The sequence below is a fragment of the Manis pentadactyla genome, chromosome 2 (genome assembly GCF_030020395.1).
Source record: "Manis pentadactyla isolate mManPen7 chromosome 2, mManPen7.hap1, whole genome shotgun sequence".
NCBI lineage: Eukaryota > Metazoa > Chordata > Mammalia > Pholidota > Manidae > Manis > Manis pentadactyla.
The window spans coordinates 110,306,966-110,330,394 of record NC_080020.1 but is presented as its reverse complement, the minus strand read 5'-3'; the positions used below and the strand labels follow the sequence as shown (position 1 = coordinate 110,330,394).

At 36.8% G+C, this 23,429-nt stretch overlaps 1 protein-coding gene across 6 annotated transcripts in view; it reads right to left on the bottom strand.

The window, feature by feature from the left end:
* Positions 1-23,429, bottom strand: part of FYB1 (FYN binding protein 1) — a 146,202-nt gene that overhangs the window by 43,598 nt on the left and 79,175 nt on the right. For all 6 annotated transcript variants that reach the window (XM_057495588.1, XM_057495583.1, XM_057495581.1 and 3 more), the window contains exon 3: positions 3,683-3,839. In XM_057495588.1, the coding sequence (XP_057351571.1) occupies positions 3,683-3,839 (157 nt within the window). The remainder of the gene's footprint in view (positions 1-3,682; positions 3,840-23,429) is intronic.

The window sequence follows — 23,429 nt, the reverse complement described above, 5'->3', positions numbered from 1 at the left end:
GAAACACAGTGGTGGCTACCTATGACAAACATGTTTTCAACCCCTGCTCTAAGTTATAATCATTAGCATTAAGGAAAACTATAAATGAGATATTTAAAAATTCTATTATATGGATTATGGATAGTAAGCACTTTAACTGTAAAGAACATTAATCTGATAGGATACTGAAGAGAAGGAAAGACAAATCACAGCTAAATATTTTGGTATATTACTTATTTGTGGTAAAGGAGATTCATGTAAAACAATTTCCTAGAAGAAGAAAGGGAAGATGTGGTCTGACTTGCCATAAGGATCTATGCTTGCCATTGTCTGAATTTTTTTGAAACAATATTTTATTCTATTCCAACCCTCTACTTGCTTTTTTCTCAACCAGATCTTCTGTTAAAACATGGATAAAAAGCCCATGCATAGCAATCCATAGAGTTTTTTTTTTAATTAATTAACTTATTTTGGTATCATTAATCTACAATTACATGAAGAACATTATGTTTACTAGGCTCCCCCCTTCACCAAGTCCCCCCCACATACCCCTTCACAGTCACTGTCCATCAACATAGTAAGATGCTGTAAAATCACTACTTGTCTTCTCTGTGTTGCACAACTCTCCCCGTGCCCCCTCCCCACACTATACATGCTAATCATAATGCCCCCTTTCTTTTTCCCCGCCCTTATCCATCCCTTCCCACCCATCCTCCCCAGTCCCTTTCTCTTTGGTAACTGTTGGTCCATTCTTGGGTTCTGTGGTTCTGCTGCTGTTTTGTTCCTTCAGTTTTCCTTTGTCTTATACTCCACATATGAGTGAAATAATTTGGTACTTGTCTTTCTCTGCCTGGCTTATTTCACTGAGCATAATACCCTCTAGCTCCATCCACATTGTTGCAAATGGTAGGATCTGTTTTTTTCTTATGGCTGAGTAATATTCCATTGTGTATATGTACCACCTCTTCTTTATCCATTCATCTACTGATGGACATTTAGGTTGCTTCCATATCTTGGCTATTGTAAATAGTGCAGTGATAAACATAGGGGTGCATCTGTCTTTTTCAAATTGGAGTGCTGCCTTCTTAGGGTAAATTCCTAGAAGTGGACTTCCTGGGTCAAATGGTAAGTCTATTTTGAGCATTTTGAGGAACCTCCATACTGCTTTCCACAATGGTTGAACTAATTTACATTCCCACCAGCAGTGTAGGAGGGTTCCCCTTTCTCCACAACCTCGCCAACATTTGTTGTTGTTTGTCTTTTCAATGATGGCGATCCTTACTGGTGTGAGGTGATATCTCATTGTGGTTTTCATTTGCATTTCTCTGATGACAAGCGATGTGGAACATCTTTTCATGTGTCTGTTGGCCATCTGAATTTCTTCTTTAGAGAACTGTCTATTCAGCTCCTCTGCCCATTTTTTAATTGGATTATTTACTTTTTGTTTGTTGAGGTGTGTGAGCTCTTAATATATTTTGGATGTCAACCCTTTATCAGATCTGTCATTTATGAATATATTCTCCCATACTGTAGGATACCTTTTTGTTCTATTGATGGTGTCCTTTGCTGTACAGAGGCTTTTCAGCTTTAAATAGTCCCAGTTGTTCATTTTTGCTTTTGTTTCCCTTGCCCGGGGAGATATGTTCATGAAGAAGTCACTCATGTTTATATCCATGAGATTTTTGCCTATGTTTTTTTCTAAGAGTTTTATGGTTTCATGACTTACATTCAGGTCTTTGAACCATTTCGAATTTACTTTTGTGTATGAGGTTAGACAGTGATCCAGTTTCATTCTCTTACATGTAGCTGTCCAGTTTTGCCAGCACCATCTGTTGAAGAGACTGTCATTTCCCCATTGTATGTCCATGGCTCCTTTATCGTATATTAATTGGCCATATATGTTTGGGTTAATGTTTGGAGTCTCTATTCTGTTCCACTGGTCTGTGGCTCTGTTCTTATGCCAGTACCAAATTGTCTTGATTACTGTGGCTTTGTAGTAGAGCTTGAAGTTGGGGAGCGAGATCCCCCCCACTTTATTCTTCCTTCTCTGGATTGCTTTGGCTATTCAGGGTCTTTGGTGGTTTTATATGAATTTTTGAACTATTTGTTTCAGTTCACTGAAGAATGCTGTTGGTAATTTGATAGGGATTGCATCGAATCTGTATATTGCTTTGGGCAGGATGGTCATTTTGATTATATTAATTCTTCCTAGCCAGGAGTATGGGGTGAGTTTCCATTTGTTAGTGTCCTCTTTAATTTCTCTTAAGTGTCTTGTAGTTTTCAGGGTATAGGTGTTTCACTTCCTTGGTTAGGTTTATTCCTAGGTATTTTATTCTTTTTGATGCTATTGTGAATGGAACTGTTTTCCTGATTTCTCTTTCTATTAGTTCATTGTTAGTGTATAGGAAAGCCACATATTTCTATGTGTTAATTTTGTATCCTGCTACTTTGCTGAATTCCGATATTAGTTCTAGTAGTTTTGGAGTGGAGTCTTTATGAATCCATAGAGTTTTGACATTTTAAAAACATACCATCTCAAAAATGTGGGAGTAGGCTTGAATAAAAGTTTCCTACATTTTTAACACACAGCCAAAAATCTGAAGATTGAGAGAAAAACCTGCATTTTTTTTCCTTAAAGGAGGTTTCTTAGCAGAGTGGCTAAAAGCACACGTTTACTTTTGTCTCAGACTGCCATTGGCTCAAATTTCTACTATACATCCCCGTGTGATCTTGGAGAAGTTACTTGGCCTCTTTAAGTTCCATTTCATCATGTGTGAAATGATGATAATAATATCCATTTGATGTGGTTGCAGGGATTATATATGTAAAGGGCCTAGCACATCATAAGCCATCAGTAAAATATGGTGGTGGTGGTGCTGCTAATGGTGGTGGTGATGATGGTGATAATGGTGGTGATGGTGATGATGATAATGGTACTGGTGGTGTGATGGTGATGGTGGTGATGATGGTAATGGTACTGGTGGTGTGATGGTGGTGGTGGTGGTGATAATGATAATGGTACTGGTGGTGTGATGGTGATGGTGGTGGTGGTGATGATTATAATGGTACTGGTGTTGGTGATGGCGGCAGTGGTGTGATGGTGGTGGTGGTGATGATAATGGTACTGGTGGTGTGTTGGTAGTGGTGGTGGTGATGATGGTGGCAATAATGGTGGTGATGGTGATAGTGATGGTGGTGGTGGTGATGATGATAATTGTACTGGTGTTGGTGATGGTGATGGTGGTGGTGGTGATGGTAGCAGTGGTGTGATGGTGATGATGGTGGTGGTGGTGATGATAATGTTACTGGTGGTGTGATGGTAGTGGTGGTGGTGATGATGGTGGCTATAATGGTGGTGATGGTGACGGTGGTGGTGGTGGTGGTGATGGTGATAATGGTACTTGTGGTGTGATGGTGATGGTTGAAGAGATGGTGGTGGTGCTGACATGAAGAAATCCTCAGAAGTTTTAAAAAGGCAGTGGAAGTTTTCTTCAAATGAACTCTTAAGGGGAAAACCACTATAAAAACAGATAAACAAGAGTTGCTCAAGGTTCTAGGGATCCGAGGGTCTGCTCAGCCATCCCTTCTTCCTGCCAGCTGCCCACCCCATGGCCCCAACAGTTTACCATGCATTCAGCCAAGCATAGTCTGAAAACCTATGGCAAGAGATTGACAAAGAAATGGCAAGATAAATTTTGCTTACTTTAGATCTAAGGGAGGCTTAATGTTTCTGGGAGGTAGACATGGGACTGGTGGTTGCGCTGGGTGAGAGGCTGGCAGTGGTGGCTGGCTGGCTGGATGGGATGGTGGAGGCGGTGGTAGGGAGGTTGTTGAGTAAGATGTTTGGCCTTTGCTGGGACCTGAGAAGCAAAGCAAAAAATACCATGAATTGGGACAAATCTTCAAAATGTCTAAGAACTGGCTATTCCAAATATGAAGAAATGAGGATCTCAATTATAAAAATGTAAGAAATGCATCCTGAGTTGAATTAAAGCTTTAAAGAGTCTAATATTCTAAGTATCATGGGACATGGCATTTTAAATATTCCATTTCTTTTCCCCCCCTAGATTTATTGAGGTATAATTGACAAATAAAATTGTAAGATATTTAAGGTATATAGCATACTGATCTGATATACGTATTGTGAAAGTTTTCCCCCATTAATTAATACAGTCATCATCTCACATGTTTACCTTCTTTGGTGAGGAAGTGAGAATATTTAAGTTCCACTCTCTTGGCAAATTTCAAATATACAATACAGTGTTATCTACTCTAGTCACAGTGTTTTACTTCATATCCTCAGAACTTACGTATCTTATGATTGAAAGTTTGTACTCTTTGACCAAACTCTCCCTATTTATTTTCTCCACTCCAGCCTCTGCAGCAACCACTTTTCTACTTTCTGTTTCTATGAATTTGGCTTTCTTTTTCTTTAATTACACATATAAGTGATGCCATGCAGTATTTGTCTTTTTCCATCTAGCTTTGCTTAGCATAATGCACTCCAGATTCATCCAGGTTGTCATAAATGACCAAATTTTTTTCTTTTTGAAAAGCTGAATAATATTCCCTTGTATATATCTACCACATTTTCTTTACCTATTTGATGACTGACACTTAGGTTGCTTTCATACCTTGACTATTATGAAAAATGCTTACTATGAACATGGAAGTACAGATATCTCTTTGAGATAGTGATTTTGTTTTGTTTTGATATATATCCAGAAGCAGGATTGCTGGAGTATACGGTAGTTCTATTTTTAATTTCATGAGGAACCCCATATCATCTTCCATAGAGGCTTTACCAGTTCACATTTCCACCAACAGTGCACAAGGGTTCCATTTTCTCCACTAGCTGGTAATTGCTACCTCTTGCCTTCTTGATAATAGCTTTCCTAACATGTGTGAGGTAATATCTCATTGTGCTTTTGATTTGCATTTCCCTGATGATGAGTGATGTTGATAAATGTTTCTTTTCTTGAGATAGATAAATTATTTCAGTTTAATGGCCACTATTACAAATAATTTCTGACCTTGTTAAGGAAAACCTTAACAATTTTCAAATCTACATGTAGAGTATATGAAAAGTTTCATAATAAAAAGGAAACGACAGTAACACAAAATTTCTTTTACTTTTTCTAAGCTTTTGTAAACCTTAGTTTTAATATTCTGGATTTGGTGAATAATACAACATTCTTTATGATCTTACAAATATAGATCACTTTTCATCTGACCTATTATTTTAGACCAAAAGGTTTAATTTTTGTGTCTGATCTCATAAGTAACATATTCTTACTTGTTCTCAATGATCTCTTTGAGTCTTTAATGAAAAGACATATTTTGTTTCAGGTGTGATTTCTAAACATTGAAACCTGTTAAGCAATCTTACAAGTAAATCATATGTATTGTAGAAATTATAATATGGACAAACAAAACTAAATAAATATGAATCACCCATAATCCAATAGCCAGCAATAACTACTGAGTTACACATAGTTTAAAACATTTTAGTGAAAATATATACTTTAGTGGGAGGAAACAAAATGAGACCATTTTGCTATTTTGCTAAGATTTAAAAAATTTTTCTCAATATTTATAAATATAAATATATAACAACCTGAGAAAAGAAATGTAATCATAGTTCAGTAGTTGACTCAACAAAGAACTTATTTACCAAGTCAGGTTATAATATAATTATAATTACATTATAATATATATAATTTATTATATATATATTATATATATATAGTGCTCTAATTATATATATGATTATATATTTATCTTATAATATATATATATATATAATCATATATATATAATTAGAGGTTAATATAATTACAATATAATTTTTAGTCATTGCACATTTTTTTCTTTATGTAGCCCTACCATGATTAAAAAATTAGAGTAGGGCTCTAATACTGGATAATTGTATTAATTATTTTCTTTTGTGCTATAATAAAAAAATGGCCTAGTCTTTGCACATATCTTTAACATTTTTCTTAAGATAAATTCCATTAAATAGAAATCCTGGGTCAAGCAGCATTTTTTAAGGGTTTTGATACAAAATATCAAATTATCTTCCAGAGAGTTACCAACTGACAGCTTCATCACTTAGTTTATGAGAGTGCCCATTTTCATATGCTTTTTGTAAATATTAGGATTATTGTTTTTGAATCTTAGACAATACTATGGAAAAACTACCTTCTTATTTTCAGTTTGTTGTAATCAGAATAATACATGCTCAGAGATTAGGAAGTCAGTGACAACATGCAGCCACCACCACCAGAAAACAGGGTTCTCTCCTCATTGGAGGCCATCACTTCCAACGTTTTAGATGTTTCTTTTACATTTACCTTCATAGTCCTACTACAACACACACACACACACACACACACACACACACACACACACACACACGTATATATACTGCTTGATTCATGATTTTTACAAAGATTATTGACTTTCTCTTTGTTAGATATGGATTTTTGCTCTCTTCCCCTCCCCTTTCCAATACAGCAAAAGCATGACTTAAATAAAAATTAAATTCTTATTCATTGTTTTCATGATCATGACTTGGTAAATATGTTCTTTGTTGAGTCAACTACTGAACTATGATTACATTTCTTTTCTCATTCAACTTACTATTTTCCTGGAGTTAATCGCCTCATTTTGTCACTTGCAAGGGATTTTGCTTGGAACTCTTTCTTCTCACAATTTCCAATTAGTGCTGTAAAATATCTTTAAACATTTTCTACATAATTAAACCTGTCAGTTAATGCATGAGTATATTGTCTCTTGTCCACTTGCTCTAGTCTGATGTGGTTGCTTTTTAAGGTCTACACATAGCTGACACTTTGGGATTTCTCTGCCAGCATCATGAATCTGAAATATTGAGAGAAAGCATTATGGTCAAGAGGGCAAGATCTAGAGCCAGAAGGCCTAGGTGCAAATCCTGTTTCCACCACTTACTTGCCTAGTAACTTTTAATTTCATCTGTAGAAAGATCATAATAGTGCCACCTTGTAGGGTTGTGGTGAGGACTTTAGACGTAACATATGTAAAGCTCTTAAGTTAGTGCCCAGCATATAGTAAGTTTAGCATTTTATTTTTCATTCAACAACTATTTTTTGAATGCCTACTATGTGTCAAATTCTGTTCTAGGTGCTAGAACACAGAGAAAAAAAACAGACAAAAATTTCTGCTCCTATGGGTCTGGGAAGACAGATAACAACTAAAAAAATAAAAGTGAAAAAAATATAAAATTGTGGTGAGGAGTGCTCTAAGTGATGGAAAGACTGTAATGGTGACTACTGCCTCCTCTTCCCAACTCTGCATTTGCTGACCTCATTATGGTAGATTGGTTTGGTAGAAAAAATGCTTGTGCTGGAGTCATTCAGACTTGGGTTTGACTATTAATCCCAGCAAAGACTAGCTATAGGACACTTGTTAATTTATTTCATTCCTCTGGGTTTTCTATTTCCTGACTGTTATAATGGGACTACTGATTCCTAACCTGCAGGATGGCTATGAGAATTAGAAGTAATATGCACACCTGTTCAGCACATATAGGTGTTCTACTTACGAATTATCTTAGAACCTAGAACTGTTGTGTTCTGGATGGGACAAGCTCTTATTACACCTCTCAGGACCTATTTATTTCCATCCATGTAGAGAGAATGGATAATCATACTCTAGTTAACTTTTAAAAAAAGTTTTCTAAACTGCCACTTATGCCTGAAACAACATATAAATTGCTGTGCATCTGACCATTCTGCAGAAAGCAAGCTTCCAAAAAGCCACTTATCCTTTTAAGTGAAGTGAGGCTGTACTACTCTTCCTCCATGTTAACACCATGCAGCTTAATGCTGCTCAGGGAGCTCTCCTTCATTTGTACACAGAGCACTCATATGTGATTTCTCACACTAATTTTATTTTTTTAAAGTTCCTTTAAATTATTTTTCCACTTATTCACATTTTCTTCCTAGATGAACAGAGAACTTCTGAGGGCAGACAGGTCTATGCTGTCAACATCTGGGTGTGTCCTACAGTTTATTAATTTAGACTTCGTTTCTCTTTTACTCTTTTCCTTTTAGAATATAACCTAATTTAAAACAGTTTATTGCAAAATAAATATATACACAGCAAAACATTTAAGAAAAAACAAGAGGGAATACTTTAAACAAAATCTCATATTCTAGTTTCTGTGTGGTCATTACCCATTCCCAAAGACAACTGTTATCAGTCTTCTATGTGTCATTCAAAAAATATTCTATGCATTTTTTTTTACACAAATGAGACCAGGGTATACACATTATTTTTTCTTAATTTTTACTCAATGAAAAATCAGCAAAATCTTTTATAAACACTATATAAAAGAGAATATCCAAACAGATAATGGTTAAAAAGAAAGAAAAAAAGATGTCTAAAGTGAAAAAGATAGATCATACAAAGTGGTTTTTAGTATAAAAAGCAACCAATGGTGACTCTATAGCATCTTACTATGCTGATGGACAGTGACTGCAATGGGGTGTGTGTGTGGGACTTGATAATATGGGTGAAAGTAGTAACCACAATGTCACTCATATGAAACCTTCATAAGATTGCATATCAATGATTTCTTAATAAAAAATAAAGCAACCAAGAATTAATACTGTCAAAATGGCCATCCTGCCGAGCAATTTACAGATTCAATGCAATCCCTATCAAAATACCAATGGCATTTTTCAATTAACTAGAGCAAATAACCCCAAAATTCATTTGGAACTACAGAAGACCCTGAATAGCCAAAGTAATCCTAAGAAAGAAGAACAAAGCTGGGGGTATTACCCTCTATGAGTTCAGAGACTATATTATAAAGTTACAGCAATCAAAACAGTATGGTACTGGCCCAAGAACAGATCCATAGATCAATGGAACAAAATAGGAAGCCAAGCTATAAACCCATGCAAATATGGTCAATTAATATATGTTTAAGAAGCCATGAATATACAATGGGGAAAAGAGTCTTTAAAACTGGTGTTGGGAAAACTGGACAGCTACATGCAAGAGAATGAAACTGGATTACTGTTTAACTCAACATACAAAAGTAAACTTGAAATGGATCAAATACCTACGTGTAAGACATGAAACCATAAAACTCTTAGAAGAAAACATAGGCAAAAATCTCTTGAACATGAGCATGAGCAACTTTTCCCTGGACACACCTCCTTAGGCAAGGGAAACAAAGTAAAAAGTGAACAAGTGGGACTACTATTAAAGCCTTCTGTACAGCAAAGGATAACAGAACAGAAAGGCAGCCTACATTATGGGAGAATATATTCATAAATGAGTTATCTGATAAGGGGTTAAGATTCAGAATATACAAAGAATTCATACACCTCAATACCATAAAAACAAATAACCCAATAAAAAATGGGCAGAGTACCTAACATATATTTCTCCAAAGAAGAAATACAGATAGCCAACAGGCACATGAAAAGATGCTTCACTTCACTAATCATCAGGGAACTGCAAATCAAAACCATAATGAGATAGCACTTCACACAGTCAGAATGGCCACTATCCAAAAGACAAGAAATAACAAGTTGGTGAGGATGTGGAGAAAAGGGAACCCTCCTACACCATTGGTGGGAATTTAAACTGGTGCAGCCACTATGGAAAGCAGTAGGGAGGTTCCTCAAAAAATCAAAAATAGAAATACCATTTGATCCAGTAATGCTGCTTCTAGGAATTTACCTGAAGAAAACAAAACCCCTGATTCAAAAAGATATAAGCACCTCTATGTTTATTGCCACATTATTTGCAACAGCCAAGATATGATAGCAACTGAAGTGTCCATCAGTAGACAAATGGGTAAAGAAGATGTGGTACATACACACAATGAAATATTATACAGCAATGAAAAAAGAAATCCTGTCATTTGCAATGACATGGTTGGATCTAGAGGTTATTATGCTTAGTGAAATAAACCTGGTGGAGAAAGACAAATACCCTTTGATTTCACTTATTTTTGAAGTATGAAAAGAAAACAAAATGAACAAAAGGGCAGTAGACTCATAGACACTGAGAACTGACTGGTGGTTACTGGGGGGAGGGGTGTTACTGGGGAAGAGTGGTCCGAGGGGGAGAGGGGGATAAAGGGGCACAAAAATTCTCAATCATAAGCTGGTCACAAGGATGGTAGTACAGCATGGAGACTATCGCCAATGATTCTATAACATCTTCCTATGTTGACAGATAGTAACTGCACTAGTAGGGGTGAGAATTTAATAATGTGGATAACTGTTGAATGATAGTGTTGTGCACTTGAATCCAATATAAGACTATACTGCAAAAAGAAAATAAAAAAGGAAAAAAAAAAGCAACCAAAGCACTGTGGGTAGAATTTCTTAACTTAGTTTTAAAAAGAGAGATTGTTCTATATTGGCACAAATAGGAATACTAGTTTTTCTTCATAGCTGTGGAGATCTCCATTGCATGGATTTACCATAACATATTTGATCATTATTGATTGAAATTTAGGTTCTTAAAAAAATAATAATTTTCATTGACATAATTTACATAAATATACTGGTTTAAAGTATACAATTTAAATCTTATTAATACATTTACAATTGGGCAACCATCATCATAATCTAATTTTGGAACATATGAATCATCATGAACATAGACTTTGAACTTCTTAACAGTCACTCCTTATCCCCTTCTCCCATCCCCTTACCTTGGGCAACAATAATCTACTTTTGGTGTCTATAGATTTGTCTATTTGGGATGTTTCATATTAATAGAATCGTACGATATGTGGTCTTTTGTGACTGATTTATTTCACATGGTTGTTTTGGCAGTTGAATCATGTTGTAGCAGATATCAGTACTCATTATTTTTATGACTGAATTATATTCCATTGCACGGATACCACATCTACCTGTCCATTCATCAGTTGATGGACATTTAAGTTTTTTCTACCTTTCAGTTGTCATAAATAATGCTGGTATGAAAGTCAGGTACCAGTTTTAGTGTAATTCATGTTTTCATGTATCGTGGGTATATGCCCAAAGTAGAATTGCTAGGTAATTCCTTGTTTAATCATTTGAGGAACACTAGATTGTTTCCTATTTTTTGGTATTTTTGGATTATTAGACAATCACAATGATAAAATTATTCTTGTACTTATGTCTTTGAGTACAAGTGTAAATACATCTGTAGGATATTTCTTAGAAAGTAAAATTGGTGGGTTGAAAGAACTGAACATTAGAAAACATTTTGGTAAGTAATGTCACTTAGTGAGATTTTAACAATTCATGTGTTTTCTAGCACAAGAGGAGAATGCCTATCTTACCATAACCTCACTAATATTGTGCATTATCTTACTTTATTAGTCTTAACAATTTGGATGGGTAAAAAATGATAATATACTTTAACTTGCATTTCTATATTTATAAGTGAAGCTAAGGATCTTTTCACACATTTATGAGACATTTTATTTGCACGTGTGTGTGTCCTTTATACAGAATATTAGAGGTACAGTGTGTTATTTAGTTAAGTAGCCAAAATAATAAACATTATCTCTTTTATGATTAGCATTTTCTGTAGCATAGAATATCATTTACAATTCAGGCATATAAATGTGAGTTACCATTTGTGTCAAAGTGTCTTAAAATTTTTCAGAAGATCCTCAGTAGCCTTCAAAGGTAGGGCTTGAAGCCTCTAGGCCACAGGCTTAGAATATCTAATTTTACAGAATTTCTTCTTGCCTTAATTCAAAGGCATCCATTCTTATCTTCAAAGGATTTGTAAACTCGTAGTGAATGGGGAATTTTGAAAACGAATGTAGTTGAAAACAAAGCACTGTAACTATATTAGTAAGAAAACCTTTGCTTTGAAAGAAGCTGCCAAGAAAATTTTGACAGAAAAGTCCACCAAAATGGAAAGACAAGTAATACTGAAACATTGGTGTTTGAATAGTTAATAAAAGCAGAAATTTTAAGATGTAGATGATGTAGAGATCACAACAAATATGATAATCAGAGAAAAATAAGTAAAGAAACTCTTCACTTTTTAAAATTTCTCTATCTCAGACCTAACTTAAACATTCAATGTCTCTGGATATTTTTTTAATTCTCTAAAAATATCAACTCCCCTAGTCATTTTGTTGGCCATTCATGTGCTGTCTATATAATTATTCATATAATTAATTATATGTAATCATGAAATGTAAATTGTTTTTATAAGTGATTTTAGTTATTTTCAATTCCTAAAATAACATGAAATTCAAATTAGACAGTAATTTGACAGAGGATTGCTGACTTCTAAAAATTCCTTTTTTTAAGAATGTTAAGTATTATTTTAAAAGGAAAAAGTCAGTATATAAGAAACATTTCTTGGTAAAATGCTTGTAGCTTACAGAGTGTCTTCTTGCTCTAAGGTACAGCATGTTTGGGCAGAAGACAACTGCATTTCTTTTCTTCAAATGCTAAAAGTTGTTCTAAAAGTGTTTCAGAACTTATATGGGGGCAAAGGAAGTACTGGGACTCAAATTTTAGAATCTCCTCATATGAATTGATTTATATGTTGAAGGAATAATGAATGTTTTGGGTAAATCAATACTTTGAAATCAAATCAGAATAATCCAAAAATATAACATGTGTGAGCAAAGAAAGAGTAAAAATATCGATGTAGTGGAGACACTATCACAGCTTCAGAATGTGGGCAAATAGAGGGACAACCGAAGCAGAGGCTCTTGAACTCAGTGGTCAGAGGAAGCCAGTCAGGAACACGCATTTGTACACTGGGCTAGGAATGTGCCTGTGGTGGGCAGGAGATTAATGCCCTGTTTCAATGGGTGGCTACTGTAGGGCTCCTGCCTTTCGTAAATATGGGAAGAACAAGTCTTTCTTTTCTTTTTTTTTCCATGAAATCTTCCAACTTTTGAATGTTGACAACTAAGTAAGCAGAACAAAAAAATAAGTGAAACAAACAAAAACCCCCAAACCCTGCACACCAAACAAGCGTATCTGCAGGTGATGGTAATTTCTGACAGACACCTTTTTTAAGTTAAGAAAGAAGAAAGGCCACAAAGAAAAGGTTTATTAAGGGAAATGGTCTGATCATAGGTTCATCCAGGAAGCCAGTTTTTTCCTGCTGAAACGATGAGGTTTTGAAAGGTGCTAATTAGGCCTCAGCCCAGATAGAGTCCTAACGAGTTGAGGAAAATGAACCAGAACTGCTGAGAAAGAAGGCAGAGCCGCCCTGCAGGTGTGGGCAGAGCAGGTGCTGCCGGCAAGACTCCAGGAAAGAGAGAGTGACTATAGCCCAGTTTAACCGTCAGAAGCACAGCTGTGTAGAGAGACGGCTGTAAACAGAAGATATTCAGCTCAATTAATGTTTGCCACTTCTATGACAATAACCATTATTGTCATTGCTATTTTTGTAAGATTGCCGAGGTAGGAGAGAGGAGGGACCCTGAATCAAGAGACAACACAAAAGCAGATGATAAATCAAGACCTAGAGAAGAGAAAGACATAGAGGAAGACAGGACCCAGAAGAGGGGGAAAAAAGCCCTAGAGAAGCTCCTACTAGAGGCGTGATATTAGGCAGGCCTCTCCCTCTTCCTTCTTAAAAAAAATAGAGTAAATATTTTAATTTACAAAATTAATATATTTATAATATTCGGAAAAAGTTGACAAAACAGATAAAGTAAAATTTCATATGGTCTCTCACTCCCCCTTCCATTCACCTTCCCAAAGGCAACCACTGTTTATCTTTGCAGAACTTTTCCCATGCACTGACTCACCTAGGCACGGGCGCATGGAAATATCTGATTAAAAAGCTAAATATCCCTGTACACTGAATAGCATGTTGCATGTGTGGGCCTCTCTCATTCTTGGTAATCATGGCGGACTGTTTTGTGACTGGGATATTTCACAGTTCATTTAGTCTTTCCCCCTTGACTACTGACAATGCAGCAATGACCATCCTCTTACGTGCTTCTTCGTATATACGTGGCAGTAGTTTTCTAGACTAGATATTTAGAAGAAGAGTTACTGATGAAGCATTTGCACATTTTATATTCATACGGGTTTTGTCAAATTCTCCTCTAGGCGCACTTTATCAGTACAGACTGGCTGAAGTCTTGTCTTCTCAGACCCTCTCTACCACTAGATATTTTTAATCCTTTTTCAATTTTGGCAACACGGTTATTTAATGTTCCTGAGCCTCCGTTTAATCTGTGTATTTATAAAAATCCTAGTTCACAATAATGTCATGATAATTATGTGAGTTAAAAGAAGTGTGTATTACAAGTACCTAGCTCACAGTAGACACTCCACAAATGTTCATTCCCTTCCCTAATTATGCAATCTTTAGTGAGGGAAAATTTACTGTAATCAGGTATACTTACATAATTTTCTTATGGTGCTAATAAAGCTGGTGTTTATCTATTGAGTAAATCCATTTCCTAGCCCATATTCATTACTTTATTTTTAATTAAAGTGCTCTAGTTAGGAATATTTCTTTAGAGTTTAACATTGCTATATCACTATTTCCTGTGCTATAGTTTAATTTCCCCACTGTATTTCTTTTTTCAATTATCGTGAAACCTTTGTTTTTTTTTTTATAGTTAGTTATATTGCTTGGCCTTTACTTGTTTTTTTTTTTTTCATTTGTCTGAAGCAAAAAAAGGTGTACTTTAATGACAATGCAAATATAAACTTACATTATTTTTTAAAGATTTTCACTGGGATGAAAACACAGTTTTAAAATTTGTATAGAAAACTTAAGGACCTCTAAGAATGTCCAAAGTCCTCAGATTTAAACACACTGCCTCAACTGCCCACAGGTCAGTTAGCTCTACCAATTGAACATAAGAATTTCTCCACCTCATTTGTCTCATCTATATGCCTTGCTTTATGATTCTAACTGGTCAACTTTTAGATCCTAAATTCTAATTCATAAATTCCATCATTATGTTGTACAAATTAAACTAAAATAATATCACATTTGCACTGTGCATCTAATCTTGTTTGAAGTCCAAATGTAATGATAAATGGGTGAAATTAACATCTAATTTATCAATATTTAATAATCATTCATGCCGATCTCTCTTTGGTTTCTCTGACTCCCTACATCCAATACATGAGAACTTCCTATCAGTGCTGCTTCTGAAACTTACACTAAATTTATCTACTTCTTTCCTTTCCACTGTACCACCCTGGTCCAACCAAGCCCATCATTTCTCACCTGGAAGCTTTTTGACCAGACTTTGAGCTTCTTTCTTATTTGCCTATATTTTTATGCTCCAAACATCAAAGAGAAGTCCTAAAATGTAAACCAGATCATAACACTCTCCATAATGGCTCCAATTCAATGGAATCCTATCACAAATCCTGAACTATGACCTCCTAGGACCTATGGGGTTTGATCAGTGCCTATTATTCCAGCCTCATTTTGAACTGTTTCCTCCCTCAACTATGGAATTCCAGCCCACTCAAGGTCTTTCTATTTAATCACATCAAGCTGGTTCTTGCCTAAGGAATCTCCATTAATACCTCTTCCCAGACATTCCTCTCCTATATCATTGTATGGCTGGACACTCTCACTATTCATATCTCTGCTTAAATATCATTTCAGAGAGGTCGTCACCATTCATCTCATCTAAAATAGCTCCACCTTGTCTACCACTTCCATAGTTGCTCTATTGCACCATTCTGTTTTAATTTTATTCATAGAACTCAATATTCTCTGAATTTGTGTATTCATTTACTTATGTATTATCTGTTTCTCCAACTAGGATATAAGCTCTATGAGAACAAAAAACATATCTATCATTTTCATTGCTATGTTTCTAGGCATAAACACATAGTAGTCCCTCACTAAATATTTGCTGAATGGATATATGAATAAAAAATAATACTTTGCTAGAAAAAATATGAAATGTCAATGCTTTTTGGATCTTGCCAGTGTTGAACACCACCAAAGATAAAACTTATTAAAAATTTATCATGTAATTCATGCTTATCATTATTATTCACACTAAGGACTCTCATTTTTAGTACATGGGAATTGAATGTTACAGGGCACTGAACAAAAAGAAATGACAGTCAAATGTGAACAGAAGTCATATAATTAGTAGAAAGAATAACACTTAATATCAGTCTTAGTATTGGAAAAAGAAATCATCCAATAAAGAAATTCACTGGGTCTAAATTTAATTAAATTTTAAAATCACTAACTAAGAAAGGAAATTTTTGTCAATAAGAGAGCAGGGACAGTCAAGAATATAGGGCCAAGACTCAGGATTTTGGATAGATAAGAATTGTGCTGGTCAAAGTTCATCCAGAAAGGTCAGCCAGGAATGTGACAAGAGTCCAAGCTAGTCAGCCAAAGTAGAGCATCAGTCAAGACCCTGTACTTTGGTGTAGTTAGATTAGAGTCAAATGCCCTTGACCTTGAAAATAACTGCTACCCTTGTCCAGTGACTGATTATCATTACTTGGCTGCAATGTGCCTATGCATATCTTATAGATAATCATTATTATATAATTTGTGGACAGTGAAGCAAGAGTGCTGGTGGCCTAGTGAGAAACTGCACATGAAACAGCAATATTAGATCCAGATAATATGATTTACTAAATGCAGATTTTGCAACTATGAAAGGTAGTGGTGCTGGAGTTTAAGCATGATGAAACTGGGAGGGATGGTTAAGAGGCTTGGCAAGCCCCCACTTTGGGCTTTCCACCTGTGCCAGTACTTCACCACAAAAAAGCAACACATAATAGAAGTCAACCTGAAGTTATCTTGAGAAACTGGGCGGGTATGAGAAGATATGCCCACCTAAAATCCCCCAGCTTGATTTCTTTTGGTATTGTTTGCTAAAATTGTATTATTTATACTTATCCTGGTAAACATTGATCTACAGATTGTGTCACAGTGCTCATTTTGACTAATGTTCCAATGGGGTCTTCTACAGGATTACATCAAAGGTGCATGCTTAACTCAGATTTCAATCACACCTTGTTGAAGCCCTACTATTGCTTGAGAAGACAAGAATTATATCTAAAGATTCCCTGGTTAGTTAAAGAGATCTAACAAGGTTGACATTAAACAGAAGGAAGTGCAAATTAATTAGTTAGGGACAAAAAAATTAGTACACGAGAGGGAAAAATCAACTATGTCAGCAATCATAGAAACAGGTTCTAGAAACCCACCTTTAGATATTTTGATTCAGGTGCTCTTGGATGGGGCTTAGAGGTCTGAATCCTTGCCTGGAATCTCAGAGAGTTCTTATTCATGTGGCCTATGGACCACACTTTGAGGAACACTGATTTTTTTTTCTTCTTTAAATGAAATAGTGAAGCTCAAGACAACTAATGCTGACATTTCTGACCTAATGGTTTAGATTAAGGTATAAAGAGATGTTTTGAGAATTTAAAAAATAACTTAGAGAACACTTATCCATTTTATTCTAATATGTCACAGTAATTCTTAAAGTATGGACCCAACACCAAGAGCATCTGCAAAGCCTAGAAATTCAAATTCTCAGGTCCCAACCCAGATCTAGTGAATTAGAAACTCTGGGGTTTGGGTCCAGCAATCTTTGATTCTGAGGTACACCAAAGTTTGAGAATCACTGGTACAGAATAAATGGTGGTATACCTTGCCTTATTCAAAGGTCAACATGAAAATGTAGAATACTGTGAAGACACCAGAAAATTTAAACAGTCATTGCCCTTCTAAGGTATGCAGCTCATTTCCTGAAAAGTATTATTCTGACAACCTCTCTTTCTTCAATCTTAAAGCACAACTTGTTTAACTTTGACCCTCAATAATACCGTTTCTGCTACTAGCTGATACTTTCAGTTAGTACTTCATTCTCTGAGAGTTCCTTCTCAGGTTATTATTTGCCCTTTTTACAAGAACCAAACCTTGTATGATCCAACCATAGTGAAAGTAAGAGAACCTGGTGATTATGAACTTGGATGCCACAGCATGACCTTTTTATAATTGGAGGGATGGGGAATGGCAAGTAGGGATGGAGGATGATGAAGGTGATGGGGAAAATCAGAAGATGACTTTAACAGAGCAGTTGAAAATATTGGGGAAAAGGAGCAATCTTTAAAATACTGTTTACAGCATATTGACAACCAGTTTTCTATCCAGAAAGGGAACAGAACTGGGCAAAGTGGATTCATTGAGGGGGTAGAATCCTTTTGACTATCTACCCTGTATCACCTTATAGAGCAAATGACCAAAAAGTTAGAATCTCTGTTCCTAAAGTTAGAACCATAAAACTATAGGACTGAAAGTTCTTATGAATTTACCATTCCAGTGTTTTTTACTTTGTTTGGCAAGACTAAGTCTGTTGATTCTTTAAGAGGCCATCTTCTCACTTCTGCACAGGACTTTGAAACACAAAGAATGAGAATGAAGCATGTAGCCCTAGGACTGACATAGCATAGGATAACTCCTAAAAATGCCCTCCATTCTGATCAAAGGTAAGAGATCAGACATCCAGGTAAGTTTAGTGATTCGCTGAAAGACACAAAGCTTAATATCATGAAAGCCAGGTACTAGAATCCTGTTTTCTGTATTCAAGTCTTATGTTTTTTGTACCATCCCATGAAGCCAAATCTCTCTCTCTCTCATTTGTTTCAAAACCCTAAAAAGGTAAAACTAAACATCTTCCTTTTGTAAGAGTTTTCAGCATCTGACTGGTGAAATAACAGAAAATGTTACTCTCTAAGATGAAAGAAGCAGCTAAACAGAGACTAGGGTAAACAAAACAAATCAACCACTAACAGACTAGGGGCAAACATAAGCAGGACGAACTCTTCCCACACACACAAAACAGTGTGCCCAGTTTTTGTTTTTGTTTTTTTTTAAGTGAGGAGGAAAACTTGAAGATTTCCCAAAAGTCATGGCTCTGTTTGTTGGCTCATACCTGTGTGTGCATGTGAGTGCTGTGCTGATGAGACATAAGCAAGGTTGATCATTAACTTTCCGGGAAGGAGGGCTACTGCTGATAGTCAAATCTCTGACCTTGGGGAAGGAAAAAGGGGTGTGGGATGGGAAGAGAGAGCAGAGTGGAGATTCACCCAGGCAGATGCTACACGGACTGTTCAGCTTTCTTTATGAAGAATCCCAGAAAACCTCAGAGAGGGGTCCAGTTTAGTTGGGGTAGAGAGTATGTTAACAGCAGCTGGGTTAGACGTCTATCGCAGAGGGTTTGGAGACATTTTAGTTGGTTGTTGACCCTGCTGTAAACTGTGAGCTGGGATGGACTAAGTTGAAACTATTCTGAGAAGAGAATGACTCACATGGGCTGGAGTGTGGGGGCACCCAGTGGATATAATTTCTTTTGACCTCATTGGGGAAAACCCCTGCCTTCTTCTAGAGATTCAAAGAGAAGAATGACAAAAGTCACTGTGAAAGCATGTGGAATTTACAATTTCAAAATGAGCTCAACTATTACTATACCTTTGACGTGCAGTTTTCCTGCTGTGTAGGATGTTCCTAAGAGATTTTGAACTCCTGGCTCATAACTGACCAGTGCTTTTTCTGGCCACTCCTTATGGGACGCGGGCAGAAAGGAATCTCAGGCCCCATCTCCTCAGGGTTCCAAATGGGGGTGGGATGGTACCAGTGTCCAAGGAAGCGTTTGGGACTTGTGGTGGGGCTGGGGGACAAGGGGTTGTCTTGGGGTATTGTAATGGCTAGTGAGGGCAAGTGACTTTTCAGTGGCTAGAGGTCAAGGAAGCTAAAACACTTTCCCTGAGCAAGACAGTTCTGCTCGAGGAATAGTGTGTCCCAGACCACCAGTGGCATTCCAGAAAACTGAATAGCTCATTTTATACATGAGATCTGGAGTGTCAAGTGCTCCCAAGGCTGTGCAGAGCACGGATCAGCTTCCTCTAATACAGCAGTGCAGGCCCCCTTCCAACAGACTCCCTTCCAACAGCCTCCTCACAGCTGTATGCAGAGAATTCCAAGGCATTTTTATATCCACTTATGAACAGCACGATCAGAGGCCCACTGCTGCTGCTATACTCAACATCATCACAAAAGCAAATCTGTATTTTCAAACAAGTAAATGTATAATAATTGGCAACTTGGGATGGCCGAATGCTTAGTCTTCATTTGGCACCAATTATTGTGAGTGGCTTTACTTTAAAAGTGTCAATCTTTGAAAAGATAAATGCTGTTTATCTCTCAAGGCTGTTATAAAGGGTGGGAAGAGAAACAAAGATGGATACAGTAGAATTTTTCAGAAATGAGGCTCTTTGCTAAAGTCAAAAGTAAAATAAAAATAGCAGCACAGCCTGTCAATTTTCTGATTTAAATAATTTCTTGTGCTCATCCTTTGGCTCGGCTTCCCAAGCCCATTCTACCTGAGATGGTGTAGGCAGTGAAAAGAAGTGCAGCAGTACAATCACCACGAGGTTTCACCTTGAGAGGCAAGAGCAAAAACAGGAAGGTAAGGGGCCAGTTTAATTTCCAGAGACTGGCTTGTTGCAATTTCAGTGAGGCCTCACGTGCCCATGGAGGAATGCAGTGATTCTCCTTCTCAGATAGATTGGATTGCTGACTTTGAAAGTGTGGACTCTGTCTTAGGAACTTCTGCCTTGGCAGCACTGGAATATAACTTGTTGGCAGCTGTCATTATTTCTAGGCGTTCAATGCCCACACCGCTATTTCAGTACCATTCTGCATTTAGTAACATTACACGGTGGCCCTGCAGGCTAGAGCCCAGACACCTGTCTGGTTTCCTGAGGGCTGTGGCTAACCTCCAGTTTATTGTTTTAGTTGCTGCCTTCTTACTACAGTGCCCCTGCTATCCAGAGGGTTTTATTTCTTGGGGGAATTGACACTCAAAGGATGTCTGTAACCTACCTGTTCTTTTAATTCCACAGATCTCTTGAGCTGGAAGGCACCTTACAGATGATCCAATTCACCCCTTTTGTTTTGCAGATAAAAAAGTGGCCAAAAAAATTACTTATCCAGGACCACCCAATGTTGACAGAATTGGGTCCCAAATGGAATCTCTTGAAATTAAACCCAACTATGTTGTCCAATTTAATAACTATAGATTGATTAGATTCAGTACAACATATCATGCTCAAAATGGTGGTTGTCAGAATTAAAGAATCATTAAGAATGCAAAACTGTTTTTTTCCAGTAGCTTTTCAAACTTTGCTTTACTTCTAACTTTTTGCACTTCAAATTTTATATATTAAAGGGCCTCACCAAAATCCCCAACACTCTTCATCATCTCTCTCATGTCCTTGAGGTTATATGTGCCCGTGTGGTGCTTGCTGAGATAGTGTCTTGCAGCTCTGCCTCTGAACAACAAAGTTGCTGAAGCTGTTAGAAGCTGCAAGAATGCCCACTTCCTACTTTACTGGTAACATATTTTTGCAAAGATGTTCTCACTCAGCTTCCCCATCTCAAACAAATTAAGATTTAGAACAATGACCAAGTTCCTTGTATGCTGTTTCTGCTCTATATGCAAAGACAACTTTGCTAGCAAATACAAAATACTTTTCACCAGTGAATTTGAATTGTAAGCATTACCTGCTACTCTGCATATATTTCCTGAAGAATTTCCTCCAAAGTTAGTTCCAGAGAACATTGGTCTATTCAAAATACTGAACTATTTTGTGAGAGAGAGGAAAATGGAATACTGTGGTCAAATATGATTTGGCAATTGCCACAAACTATACTCTCCTTTTGATATTCATAATGTTCAGTAGTGTATAAAAGACCTAAAAAAAAGAATTCAATTTTGCTTAACCCAGGATTCCTCAAACCTACTTGAATTACTTTTTCCCCTATAATGTTTATTTACCTCCTGCAGAGCTCTCAGTATACAGGTAATGCTGAAGTAGTTAAAGTTTATCAAATGCTTTCTGTATGCTTCACAGGGTTCCAAGCACTTTAAGGGAATGAAAAAATTTTAAGGGCTCAAATATTAGAGTACAAATTCAGACTCTGTAGTCAAAAGCACAGGGTTCAATTTGGCTATACCTCTCTCTTACTATCTGCAAAACCTGAGTAAATTAACTAATAAACTCTGAGCCTTGGTGTCTTCATTGCAAAAATGGGAAGAATAAGAATGGACTATGACATAATGTGGGGAGAAAAGGCAAAAAATACTGGTAGAATATCCAAATAAATAGAAGAACAAGAGTAATAATTAGGTTTTATAACAGCACCAAGATTCAAAAAATAGAAATACAGAAGCCCTGTTATTATGTTTTGATAAGAACTGAGGCTAATTATTTTAACCTCTAAAGAAATATCACCTGGAAGTTTACCATTATCTATAATAAGAGGATTTTTTCTCCAAATCTTTAACTACATGGCAATATTTTCTAGTAAGTACCTGATAATTTTCTCACAATCTTAGGAAATCCCTTATTTTAGGAAACATATCGTCTAGTGGAACATGCAGAAAGTTTGCTAAGTTTTAAAGTCTTCTTCTTGGCTCTGACTCTAAATGAGTTGGGGCACAGAGTTTGTAAGTTGTTTCCCCTGAAAATGTAAGCTAAAAGCTTGTTTCCAGGCTAGCTAATAAATCCTTTAAGTCCATAATAATAACAGATTTTGTAATAACTCTACAAAAGGTTTTTGTAGAGTGTTTCTTATATGCCGGCACTGTTTTCAAAGCTCTGTTTATGGAAATATTTATATAAGTTCCTCAAAAACCTTAGAAGGTAGGTAGCATTATTATTCTCATTTGCAGGCAAGGAAACATGCGAATTATTAACTTGCCCAAGGTCTGACAGCTACCGAGGGGCAGGGCTGGGAACCAAGCGCAAGCAGCCTGGCTCCAGAGCCTGCCCACCTGACCGCTCGGCACAGCTCACCGGGCTGGAGCTCAAAAGCAATGATGTTCTGGATTCCTGTTGGGGAGGAGGAAAGAGGGTAAAGTAGGGCAAAACAACAAAAGACATTATTTTCCATTCCTAGGGGACAGGGAGCAGTACGGAGGGTTCATCTTTTCAGGAACTTCGTACTTTCCACACCTCACCACTTCTGCCAATACTCTGACAGAAAAGTTCACTTCGCTGCACTACCATGCAGTCACTTCTCTCCAAACATCTGCATGTGCTGATCTATTTTTTCCCGAGCCCATCTTCAGCCTCTCTCCTTTTCCCTCACTGGCCTGGGTGACATCTACTCTCTTTCGGGGGCTCAGCTTGGCCTGGAGCATCAATTCCAATAGGAAGCTTTCTCCTCTGACTCTCCAGGAATGTTTCAGTCTCAGGGCTCCCAGATGCCTACAGTCACCTGAGCACTCATCAGGGGCTGGTATCAGTGCTTGTTGACTTGGCTGAGGCTGCTATTGTAAGACAAACTTCAGAAGGGAAGGGTGCATTTGCTGGATCCCAGGGTCTGGTTGAGTATCTAGCATATGTTTGGTGCTGAGGGACTGTGTGATGCTATCCACAACT